This window comes from Pelobates fuscus, chromosome 12 (assembly GCF_036172605.1).
Source record: "Pelobates fuscus isolate aPelFus1 chromosome 12, aPelFus1.pri, whole genome shotgun sequence".
In the NCBI taxonomy this organism is placed as follows: Eukaryota; Metazoa; Chordata; class Amphibia; order Anura; family Pelobatidae; genus Pelobates; species Pelobates fuscus.
The window spans coordinates 132,367,444-132,380,325 of NC_086328.1; the positions used below are offsets into that span (position 1 = coordinate 132,367,444).

General features: G+C 53.6%; 1 protein-coding gene across 1 annotated transcript in view; it reads left to right on the top strand.

The window, feature by feature from the left end:
• Positions 1-6,780: 6,780 nt before the first annotated feature.
• Positions 6,781-12,882, top strand: part of KIF18A (kinesin family member 18A) — an 83,076-nt gene continuing 76,974 nt past the window's right edge. Inside the window, exons 1-2 of the mRNA XM_063438579.1 lie at positions 6,781-6,849; positions 10,493-10,821. Coding sequence (XP_063294649.1) covers positions 10,500-10,821 — 322 coding nt within the window. The 5' untranslated portion in view covers positions 6,781-6,849; positions 10,493-10,499. The remainder of the gene's footprint in view (positions 6,850-10,492; positions 10,822-12,882) is intronic.

Below are 12,882 nucleotides of genomic sequence, written 5' to 3' on the forward strand. Positions count from 1 at the left end.
GCAGTTAGTTGTCTTCAAGCGGGTGTCAGGCCTACAGCGTGTACTCTGCCAACCTCTGCCAGTGCACATTGCCACTCATACCTGGTCTCACAGTAGCTTGCACGCATAGTACCACTAATCCAAAAATAAATGACAGGCAGAGGCCGTCGTGGTCGTGGTGCTGTGATTCCCTTTTGCCCTAGAATAATGCCCAATTTTCAGAGGCCACGTACCCTGAACTTGAAAAGTTCTGAGGACATAGTTGACTGGCTAACACAGGACACCCAATCTTCTACAGCTTCCGCTCGGAACCTTGTCCACCACCAGAATGCCATCATTGCAGAGCTCAGCAATGTGGCATTTTTTTGTGTGTCTGCCTCTGACAACAGCGATGCCATTTGCAACCTGTGCCAAAAGAAACTGAGTCGTGGGAAGTCCAACACCCACCTAGGTACAACTGCTTTGCGTAGGCACATGATCGCACATCACAAACGCCTATGGGATCAACACATGAGTACAAGCAGCATACAAACTCAAAGCCGTCATCCTCCTCCTGGTCCAGCATCTTCAGCCACGTCAACCACTGCTGTCCTCCTTGCCCCCTCTCAACCATCCGCCACTCAATCTCTCTCCTTGAGCAGTTCCCGCTCATCTGCCCACAGTCAGGTGTCTGTCAAGGACATGTTTGAGCATAAGAAGCCAATGTCAGAAAGTCACCCCCTTGCCCAGCGTCTGACAGCTGGCTTGTCTGAACTATTAGCCCGCCAGCATTTACCATACAAGCTGGTGGAGTCTGAGGCGTTCAAAAAATTTGTGGCTATTGGGATACCGCAGTGGAAGGTACCCGGACGAAATTGCACAAAAGGCAATCCCCAACCTGTACTCGATTGTGCAAAAGGAAGTAATGGCATGTCTGGCACACAGTGTTGGGGCAAGGGTCCATCTGACCACTGATACCTGGTCTGCAAAGCATGGTCAGGGCAGGTATATCACCTACACTGCGCATTGGGTAAACCTGCTGACGGCTGCCAAGCATGGAATGCGTGGCTCTGCAGAGGAGTTGGTGACACCGCCACGACTTGCAGGCAGGCCTGCTGCCACCTCCTCTACTCCTCCTACTCCATCCTCTTCCATAACATCCTCGACTGAGTCCTCTTCTGCTGCTGCGTCTTGCTCCACATCAACGGCACCCCCCCAGCTCCCAGGTACTATTCCACATCCCGGATACGGCAGTGTCACGCCGTCTTGGGTTTGACTTGCTTGAAAGCAAAGAGTCACACCGGACAAGCACTCATGTCCGCCCTGAACGCACAGGTGGAAAAGTGGCTGACTCCGCAGCAACTGGATATCGGCAAAGTGGTTTGTGACAACGGAACAAATTTGTTGGCGGCATTGAAGCTGGGCAAGTTGACACATGTGCCGTGCATGGCACATGTGTGTAATCTGATCGTACAACGCTTTGTGCATAAGTACACAGGCTTACAGGACGTCCTAAAGCAGGCCAGGAAGGTGTGTGGCCATTTCAGGCGTTCCTACACTGCCATGGCGCACTTTGCAGATATCCAGCTGCGAAACAACATGCCAGTGAGGCGCTTGATTTGCGACAGCCCGACACGTTGGAATTCAACACTCCTAATGTTCGACCGCCTGCTCCAACAAGAAAAAGCCGTTAATTAATATTTGTATGACCGGGGTGCTAGAACAGCCTCTGGGGAGCTGGGAATTTTTTTGCCACATTACTGGACGCTCATGCGCAATGCCTGTAGGCTCATGCGTCCTTTTGAGGAGGTGACAAACCTAGTCAGTCGCACCGAAGGCACCATCAGTGACATCATACCATTTGTTTTATTCCTGGAGCGTGCCCTGCGAAGAGTGCTGGATCAGGCCGTAGATGAGCGTGAAGAGGAAGAGGAAGAGTTGTGGTCACCATCACCACCAGAAACAGCCTTATCAGCATCGCTTGCTGGACCTGCGGCAACGCTGGAAGAGGATTGTGAGGAAGAGGAGTCAGAGGAGGAATGTGGCTTTGAGGAGGAGGAGGAAGACCAACCACAACAGGCATCCCAGGTTGCTCATTGTCACCTATCTGGTACCCGTGGTGTTGTACGTGGCTGGGGGGAAGAACATACCTTCATTGAGATCACTGAGGAGGAGGAACGGGAAATGAGTAGCTCGGCATCCAAACTTGTGCAAATTGGGTCTTTCATGCTGTCATGCCTGTTGAGGGACCCTCGTATAAAAAGGCTGAAGGAGAACGACCTGTACTGGGTGTCCACGCTACTAGACCCCCGGTATAAGCAAAAAGTGGCTGAAATGTTACCAAATTACAACAAGTCGGAAAGGATGCAGCATTTGCAAAATAAATTAAAAAGTATGCTTTACACAGCGTATAAGGGTGATGTCACAGCACAACGGGAATCTAACAGGGGAAGAGGTGAAAGTCATCCTCCTCCTCCCACGACCACGCTGGCAAGGACAGGACGCTTTAAAGACGTGTTGTTGATGGAGGACATGCAGAGCTTTTTAAGTCCTACGCATCGCCACAGCCCTTCGGGATCCACCCTCAGAGAACGACTCGACCGACAGGTAGCAGTCTACCTCGCCTTAACTGCAGATATCAACACTCTGAGGAGCGATGAACCCCTTGACTACTGGGTGTGCAGGCTTGACCTGTGGCCTGAGCTATCCCAATTTGCGATAGAACTTCTGGCCTGCCCCGCTTCAAGTGTCCTGTCAGAAAGGACCTTCAGTGCAGCAGGAGGTATTGTCACTGAGAAGAGAAGTCGCCTAGGTCAAAAAAGTCTAGATTACCTCACCTTTATTAAGATGAATGAGGGATGGATCCCGAAGGGACTGACACTGGGCGATACATTCGACTAAAAAAGGCCTGATGAGATGAGCTGCCTTGGGCTAAAAAGGTCCACACGCTGCTGTACTTTAGCTCTGAATGCCGGTTGACTTGCGTGACTTATCCGCCACCAACTAGGGTTCAAGCCGCAATGTTTTAGCGCACTTTCTGCCTGGGAAACAAACATCAATTTTTATGGCCGCTGCGGCTGCAACAATACCTAATTTTTCAGGCATGTGTACATGCCTAATTTTTCGGCCCTCTGGTGCTGCACTGTGGCTTCAAAAACCAAACCAAAAAAAAGGCACATAACAGGGATTAAACTGATAGGAATAGTACTACTTAACACACCACTCCTATGTGGTGGCACATTAGATTGCACGCGCAGTGCCCCAAATTTGAAGAAGGAGGACCGACCAAGCATCTTTTTCCATCTCCCGGTTCCTAAAATCGATGCCATATACACGTCCCCTGATAGGGCGCCAGCTCGTTATTCTCTTTTTCACTTCACTAGGGACACTTTACTGCACTATGGGCACTTAGACCCACTCTTTGTCTTGCACAGTGTTATTCCTAGCCAGCATCTGTGATGGGAAATCAGGCAGTCATCTAAACGTTTAGATTGAGCTTTAGCTTAGAACACCCTTGAAGGTGTTTAAGGAGATTAGTGCTAGTTTAGAGGATTCTTCTAAGACCTCTCTGAGTCTTTATAGCCCTTCTACCTATCCAGCATTTCTGGAAACTAGCTAAGAGAAAGGGTGACTGTGTGTCTGTGATACATTTAACTTTATATCACCTTATTGACACTTTATCACTCCGATCTCCATACTCTCTGCCTATACCCATCTATTTAGAGGGAATTTCCTTGCCCCTGCAAATATTATATAATAGGTAATAGTATTACCATTATTACACAATTAGCCACTATAGGGGAATGAGTATAGTATCCCTTTGTTATTTATAAATGATACAATAAAGACTTTTGTCCATTACTCAATTTACTTTAACAAAGGGTACTAACCACGGTATTAGGAAGCATTACTCTGCTTTCCCTTTCTCCCTCTATTATACACCTAAGCTCACTAGGATTTGTAGGTATCACTTTATTATAGTTGTCTAACCTTTTCCTATGCCAGTTTTAGATCTCCTTCTTGGGAGATTTTTTCTTTTTTCAGTTTATTAGCATACTTTCAGGGACCCTTGGTGTTGTACGTGGCTTGGTGGAGGAAGAGACCTTCAATGACATCAGTGAGGACAAGGAACGGACATGGCTAGCTTGGTATCCAACCTTGTGCAAATGGGGAGTTTGCGGTTGTGCAAATGGACTGTTTGCGGTGCTATAAACGGGGAGTTTGGTCTGTCACTGTGAAGCGGGCGTAACCCTTACACTACCTGATCGATACAAAATCATACAGTAGGTCCCCCCCTCATTATTTTTATGGCCCCCACCCACCGCTCACGGGTGGGGGCGGGCGGGAGGACAGTAGCCCCCCCCCCCATTGTGATTTATGGCCTCCACCCATCGCGCAGGGGTGGGGCCCGGGGGGGGGGGGGGGAGGACACTAGTTTCCCCCCCTTATCCTTATTTACTGAATATTCCCCTGTATAACAATGTTTGGCATTTAGTGAATACTCCCTATTCTGCTCTGTCAGTGTGTATCAGGGTCTCTGAGGACAGGTGTCAATCCATATCTGCCAAGTGACCCTGTGTAGGGGGAACAGTCCCTATTCTGCTCTGTGTCAGTGTGTATCAGGGATCCTTAGGACAGGTGTCAATCCATATCTGCCAAGGAACCCTATGTAGGGGGAACAGTCCCTATTCTGCTCTGTGTCAGTGTGTATCAGGGTCCCTGATATGGATTAAAACCAGACTGCATCAACTGTGTAATTTTCCATGGGAGTTTTGCCATGGATCCCCCTCCGGCATGCCACAGTCCAGGTGTTAGTCCCCTTGAAACAACTTTTCCATCACTATTGTGGCCAGAAAGAGTCCCTGTGGGTTTTAAAATCCGCCTGCCCATTGAAGTCTATGGCGGTTCGCGAACGTTTGCGGAAGTTGGAGCCCGGTAGCCCAGCTCTGTGCAGTGGGAGCCCGGTAGCCCAGCTCTGTGCAGTGGGAGCCCGGTAGCCCAGCTCTGTGCAGTGGGAGCCCGGTAGCCCAGCTCTGTGCAGTGGGAGCCCGGTAGCCCAGCTCTGTGCAGTGGGAGCCCGGTAGCCCAGCTCTGTGCAGTGGGAGCCCGGTAGCCCAGCTCTGTGCAGTGGGAGCCCGGTAGCCCAGCTCTGTGCAGTGGGTGCCCGGTAGCCCAGCTCTGTGCAGTGGGAGCCCGGTAGCCCAGCTCTGTGCAGTGGGAGCCCGGTAGCCCAGCTCTGTGCAGTGGGAGCCCGGCATGCACAGTGGGTGCCCGGTAGCCCAGCTCTGTGCAGTGGGAGCCCGGTAGCCCAGCTCTGTGCAGTGGGAGCCCGGTAGCCCAGCTCTGTGCAGTGGGAGCCCGGTAGCCCAGCTCTGTGCAGTGGGAGCCCGGTAGCCCAGCTCTGTGCAGTGGGAGCCCGGTAGCCCAGCTCTGTGCAGTGGGAGCCCGGTAGCCCAGCTCTGTGCAGTGGGAGCCCGGTAGCCCAGCTCTGTGCAGTGGGAGCCCGGTAGCCCAGCTCTGTGCAGTGGGAGCCCGGTAGCCCAGCTCTGTGCAGTGGGAGCCAGGTAGCCCAGCTCTGTGCAGTGGGAGCCAGGTAGCCCAGCTCTGTGCAGTGGGAGCCAGGTAGCCCAGCTCTGTGCAGTGGGAGCCAGGTAGCCCAGCTCTGTGCAGTGGGAGCCCGGTAGCCCAGCTCTGTGCAGTGGGAGCCCGGTAGCCCAGCTCTGTGCAGTGGGAGCCCGGTAGCCCAGCTCTGTGCAGTGGGAGCCCGGCAGCCCAGCTCTGTGCAGTGGGAGCCCGGCAGCCCAGCTCTGTGCAGTGGGAGCCCGGCAGCCCAGCTCTGTGCAGTGGGAGCCCGGCAGCCCAGCTCTGTGCAGTGGGAGCCCGGCAGCCCAGCTCTGTGCAGTGGGAGCCCGGCAGCCCAGCTCTGTGCAGTGGGAGCCAGGCAGCCCAGCTCTGTGCAGTGGGAACCCAGTAGCCCAGCTCTGTGCAGTGGGAACCCGGTAGCCCAGCTCTGTGCAGTGGGAACCCGGTAGCCCAGCTCTGTGCAGTGGGAACCCGGTAGCCCCGCTCTGTGCAGTGGGAACCCGGTAGCCCCGCTCTGTGCAGTGGGAACCCGGTAGCCCCGCTCTGTGCAGTGGGAGCCCGGTAGCCCAGCTCTGTGCAGTGGGAGCCCGGTAGCCCAGCTCTGTGCAGTGGGAGCCCGGTAGCCCAGCTCTGTGCAGTGGGAGCCAGGTAGCCCAGCTCTGTGCAGTGGGAGCCCGGTAGCCCAGCTCTGTGCAGTGGGAGCCCGGTAGCCCAGCTCTGTGCAGTGGGAGCCAGGTAGCCCAGCTCTGTGCAGTGGGAGCCAGGTAGCCCAGCTCTGTGCAGTGGGAGCCAGGTAGCCCAGCTCTTTGCAGTGGGAGCCAGGTAGCCCAGCTCTTTGCAGTGGGAGCCAGGTAGCCCATCTCTGTGCAGTGGGAGCCAGGTAGCCCAGCTCTGTGCAGTGGGAGCCAGGTAGCCCAGCTCTGTGCAGTGGGAGCCAGGTAGCCCAGCTCTGTGCAGTGGGAGCCAGGTAGCCCAGCTCTGTGCAGTGGGAGCCAGGTAGCCCAGCTCTGTGCAGTGGGAGCCAGGTAGCCCAGCTCTGTGCAGTGGGAGCCAGGTAGCCCAGCTCTGTGCAGTGGGAGCCCGGCATGCACAGTGGGTGCCCGGTAGCCCAGCGTTATGTAGTGGGAGCCTCCTTTAGATTTGAATTTCCCGCCCTCCCCTTCCTGTGCAGCTGGACCATGTGACCGGCCCCGTCACGTGACTGCGGTGGGCTCCCAGGCCTTTAGCCGTTACCAGCGTTCTAACAGGAGGAAACGGGACTGGCAGCGGGCGGGACCCCGGTAACGGGACTGGCAGCGGGCGACCCAGGTAACAGGACTGGCAGCGGGCGGGACACAGTGTAACACAATCCCAGGGGATACAATGTAACAGACAGCATCCCCGGGGTTCGGCAATACAGGAGGCAAGTTTTGCCAAAGCTGCCCCCCCCCCCCCGTGCTGGTCAGCTGGAGTGGGGGGGGGGGTGTGCTGGTCAGCTGGACTGTGTGGGGGGGGGTGTGCTGGTCAGCTGGAGTGTGGGGGGGGTGTGCTGGTCAGCTGGAGTGTGGGGGGGGTGTGCTGGTCAGCTGGAGTGTGGGGGGGGGTGTGCTGGTCAGCTGGAGTGTGGGGGGGGTGTGCTGGTCAGCTGGAGTGTGGGGGGGTGTGCTGGTCAGCTGGAGTGTGGGGGGGGGGTGTGCTGGTCAGCTGGAGTGTGGGGGGGGGGTGTGCTGGTCAGCTGGAGTGTGTGGGGGGGTGTGCTGGTCAGCTGGAGTGTGTGGGGGGGTGTGCTGGTCAGCTGGAGTGTGTGGGGGGGTGTGCTGGTCAGCTGGAGTGTGGGGGGGGGGGTGTGCTGGTCAGCTGGACTGTGTGGGGGGGTGTGCTGGTCAGCTGGACTGTGTGGGGGGGTGTGCTGGTCAGCTGGAGTGTGGGGGGGGTGTGCTGGTCAGCTGGAGTGTGGGGGGGGTGTGCTGGTCAGCTGGAGTGTGGGGGGGGGTGTGCTGGTCAGCTGGAGTGTGGGGGGGTGTGCTGGTCAGCTGGAGTGTGGGGGGGTGTGCTGGTCAGCTGGAGTGTGTGGGGGGGTGTGCTGGTCAGCTGGAGTGTGTGGGGGGGTGTGCTGGTCAGCTGGAGTGTGGGGGGGGGGGTGTGCTGGTCAGCTGGACTGTGTGGGGGGGTGTGCTGGTCAGCTGGAGTGTGGGGGGGGTGTGCTGGTCAGCTGGAGTGTGGGGGGGGGGTGCTGGTCAGCTGGAGTGTGGGGGGGTGTGCTGGTCAGCTGGAGTGTGGGGGGGGTGTGCTGGTCAGCTGGAGTGTGTGGGGGGGTGTGCTGGTCAGCTGGAGTGTGTGGGGGGGTGTGCTGGTCAGCTGGAGTGTGGGGGGGGGGGGGGTGTGCTGGTCAGCTGGACTGTGTGGGGGGGTGTGCTGGTCAGCTGGAGTGTGGGGGGGGTGTGCTGGTCAGCTGGAGTGTGGGGGGGGGGTGCTGGTCAGCTGGAGTGTGGGGGGGTGTGCTGGTCAGCTGGAGTGTGGGGGGGGTGTGCTGGTCAGCTGGAGTGTGGGGGGTGTGCTGGTCAGCTGGAGTGTGGGGGGTGTGCTGGTCAGCTGGAGTGTGGGGGGGGTGTGTGCTGGTCAGCTGGAGTGTGGGGGGGTGTGTGCTGGTCAGCTGGAGTGTGGGGGGGGGGTGTGTGCTGGTCAGCTGGAGTGTGGGGGGGGTGTGTGCTGGTCAGCTGGAGTGTGGGGGGGTGTGTGCTGGTCAGCTGGAGTGTGGGGGGGGGTGTGTGCTGGTCAGCTGGAGTGTGGGGGGGGGTGTGTGCTGGTCAGCTGGAGTGTGGGGGGGGTGTGTGCTGGTCAGCTGGAGTGTGGGGGGGTGTGTGTGCTGGTTAGCTGGAGTGTGGGGGGGTGTGTGTGCTGGTCAGCTGGAGTGTGGGGGGGTGTGTGCTGGTCAGCTGGAGTGTGGGGGGGTGTGTGTGCTGGTCAGCTGGAGTGTGGGGGGGTGTGTGCTGGTCAGCTGGAGTGTGGGGGGGGTGTGTGCTGGTCAGCTGGAGTGTGGGGGGGGTGTGTGCTGGTCAGCTGGAGTGTGGGGGGGGGGTGTGTGCTGGTCAGCTGGAGTGTGGGGGGGGGGGTGTGTGCTGGTCAGCTGGAGTGTGGGGGGTGTGTGCTGGTCAGCTGGAGTGTGGGGGTGTGTGTGCTGGTCAGCTGGAGTGTGGGGTTGTGTGTGCTGGTCAGCTGGAGTGTGGGGTTGTGTGTGCTGGTCAGCTGGAGTGTGTGGGGGGGTGTGTGCTGGTCAGCTGGAGTGTGGGGGTGTGTGTGCTGGTCAGCTGGAGTGTGGGGGGTGTGTGTGCTGGTCAGCTGGAGTGTGTGTGGGGGGGGTGTGCTGGTCAGCTGGAGTGTGTGTGGGGGGGGTGTGTGCTGGTCAGCTGGAGTGTGTGTGTGGGGGTGTGCTGGTCAGCTGGAGTATGTGTGTGGGGGTGTGCTGGTCAGCTGGAGTATGTGTGTGGGGGTGTGCTGGTCAGCTGGAGTATGTGTGTGGGGGTGTGCTGGTCAGCTGGAGTATGTGTGTGGGGGTGTGCTGGTCAGCTGGAGTATGTGTGTGGGGGTGTGCTGGTCAGCTGGAGTATGTGTGTGGGGGTGTGCTGGTCAGCTGGAGTATGTGTGTGGGGGTGTGCTGGTCAGCTGGAGTATGTGTGTGGGGGTGTGCTGGTCAGCTGGAGTATGTGTGTGGGGGTGTGCTGGTCAGCTGGAGTATGTGTGGAGGGGGTGTGCTGGCCAGCTGGAGTGTGGGGGTGGGGGGGTGCTGGCCAGCTGGAGTGTGGGGGTGGGGGGGTGCTGGCCAGCTGGAGTTGTGGGGGTGCGTGATCTTTGTTTAAGCTCCGCCCACTGCCAGAATTGAACAAAGTTCCATTTCAGTTGCTAAGCTAATTTACCCACAATCCATCAGGTGAAAAAAATCCCACCGTAGGGCAAACTGTAGACATCGTAAACGGAGGGGAACATAATGGCGGCGCCCAGGTATAAAGATCCAGCGCAAGGAAGACAAACTTTATAAATATAAACACAGGAAAATGGCAAAGAGGGTAGAGCAATCATTATGTACAACTGAAAGTAAAGGCTATGACAGAGCTCATTTAAAGGACCACTATAGGCACCCAGACCACTTCAGCTCAATGAAGTGGTCTGGGTGCCAGGTCCATCTAGGATTAACCCTGCAGCTGTAAACATAGCAGTTTCAGAGAAACTGCTATGTTTACATTAGGTTTAATCCAGCCTCTAGTGGCTGTCTCATTGACAGCCGCTAGAGGCGCTTCTCACTTTTCAGTGTGAAGACGCCAGCGTCCATAGGAAAGCATTGAGAATGCTTTCCTATGGACTGACTGTGCGCCCGGCTCATGCCGTGCAAGCGCATTCAGCCGATGACGGGGAAAGGAGGAGGAGAGTCCCCAGCGCTGAGGGAGCCCGGCGCTGAAAAAAAGGTAAGGGATTAACCCCTTCCTCACCCTAGAGCCCCCAGCGCTGAGGGAGCCTGGCGCTGAAAAAAAGGTAAGGGATTAACCCCTTCCTCACCCTAGAGCCCCCAGCGCTGAGGGAGCCCGGCGCTGAAAAAAAAGGTAAGGGATTAACCCCTTCCTCACCCTAGAGCCCCCAGCGCTGAGGGAGCCTGGCGCTGAAAAAAAAGGTAAGGGATTAACCCCTTCCTCACCCTAGAGCCCCCAGCGCTGAGGGAGCCCGGCGCTGAAAAAAAAGGTAAGGGATTAACCCCTTCCTCACCCTAGAGTCCCCAGCGCTGAGGGAGCCCAGCGCTGAAAAAAAGGTAAGGGATTAACCCCTTCCTCACCCTAGAGCCCGGCGGGAGGGGGACCTAGAGGGTGAGGGGACCCAAGGACCCTATAGTGCCAGGAAAACAAGTGTTTTCCTGGCACTATAGTGGTCCTTTAATGCATAAATTGTTTTTATTCTAAATTGATTCTTGTTTTGTTTTTTTTAGATTCAAGATGACCAGTGAATTAAATGTATGCAGTCACGTGAAGGTGGTGGTTCGAGTCCGTCCTGAAAATGAGAGAGAAAAACAAGGGAATTTCAACACCGTTGTCCAAGTGGTGGATAATCACATGTTGGTGTTTGACCCCAAAGTAGACGAGGTGAACTTTTTCCAAGGCCGACGTATTGCAAACAGAGATATCACCAAAAAGAAAAACAAGGATGTTAAATTTGTGTTTGATCGGGTTTTTGGTGAATACTCCACTCAGGATGAAGTATTTGAACATACGACCAAATTTGTTCTTGATGGTGTACTAAATGGATATAACTGCACAGGTAATGTATTGATGATTTATGAATCCTCCTTTCCTCTGACCCCTTCACTAAGTTTTCCCCTCGCTTGGTTTAAAAAAACAAACCAAATAAAAAAAAAAACATTCAACCAGTAAAATGATTGTTTTTTTGTGGGATAGGGGAGGAATTATAGAGCGACTGAAATATACGGTAATATGTTTGAGTGATGGACATCAAATGGATAAAGTACCAATATGACGTATTGCAACACTGTTTGTTTTCATGTAGCCGCAGTTAAGCCGTTTAGATTGTAAGTTCATTTTGATCAGGGTTCTCATTGTTTGTTGTTCTGTTTGCTATTTTGTGCGGTTGCTGTACTGATGTTCTTGAATCAATGTAAGTTGGGATTACTTGATTTTACATTTATATTTTGCCCTTTTATCTTATCAAAAACTCTTGAATTTTTAGAAGTGTTAGCTAGTAGTTATTTGTCTTGTTTAATGGAAATATCTAAAATAAGGAATATTAAAAAGCATCAATTGTGCATATGTGCCGACTGAAAGGGAATCTTTTGTTTGTTTGTTTGTTTTTATGAACTTTTGCATAATGCATCTACAGTTCAAAAGAACATTTGCTGGAGACTGGTTTATTATAGGGATCGACCGATATTGATTTTTTAGAGCCGATACTGATATTCTGTGAACTTTCAGGCCGATAGCCGATATAATTTGCCGATATTCTGTGCATTTACCATTTTGGAAAATAAAAACTATTTCTAAAGGTAAATGCACAAAATATACATGCCACGTGTAGTGGATGCAGTGTGTTTAGACAGGGGAGCTGTGTGTGTTTGTGTAGTGTGTGTAGTGGATGCAGTGTGTATTAGTGTAGTGTGTGTAGTGGATGCAGTGTGTATTAGTGTAGTGTGTGTGTGTGTGTGTGTGTGTAGTGGATGCAGTGTGGATTAGTGTAGTGTGTACATAATGAAAGCAGAGTGTTTGTGTAGCGTGTGGGTAGTGTGCTTAAAGTGAATGCTGTATATACTAAATGTGTAGTGTGTGTGTGTGTATAATGAATGCAGAGTGTGTGTATAGTGAATGTAGTGTGTTTATATAATGCAGAGTGTGTGTATAGTCAATGTAGTGTGTTTATATAATGCAGAGTGTGTGTATAGTCAATGTAGTGTGTTTATATAATGCAGAGTGTGTGTATAGTAAATGTAGTGTGTTTATATAATACAGAGTGTGTGTATAGTGAATGTAGTGTTTATATAATACAGAGTGTGTATATAATGCAGTGTGTTTGTGTAGTGTGCATTATATAAACACACTACACAAACACACTGCATTATATAAACACACTACACAAACACACACTGCATTATACAAACACACACTGCATTATATACACAGTGTGTTTGTATAGTGTGTGTATATCATGCAGTGTGTTTGTAGTGTGTGTGTGTGTGTGTATATAATGTAGTGTGTGTGTATATAATGCAGTGTGTTTGTATAGTGTGCATTATATAAACACACTGCATTATATATACACACACACACACTACATTATATACACAGTGTGTGTAGTGTATGTGTATATAATGGTGTGTGTGTGTGTGTGTGTGTGTGTGAGAGGGGGCATTTTTTATAAAATTTTTTTTTTTTTAATATTTAATTATCATTTATTTTTGTTGTCTCCCCCCCCCCCCCCCCCTGCTTGTAGCCTGGCCAGGGAGGGGGGATATAGCAGTCCCTGGTGGTCCAGTGATATGGGCTGAGCTGTGGGGGGGGGGGGCGGGCAGCAAGCGCTTACTCACCTCCCAGCAGCTCCTCCAGCTACCTGTGTAAATCTCGCGGCCAGCGTGCCGCGCGGAGCGTTGCCATGGTAACACATGGCAACGCTCTGACGGCCGCGGGTCTCGCAAGATTTACACAGGTAGCTGGAGGAGCTGCTGGGAGGTGAGTAAGCGATTGTTGCCCGCCCCCCCTCTCATGACCGCCGGGCTTGTAATGAGCCTGGCGGTCCTAGGAGGTATTAGCGGCAATATTGGTATCTGAATTGGCCGATACCGATATTGCCGAATATCGGCCGATTAGATCGGTA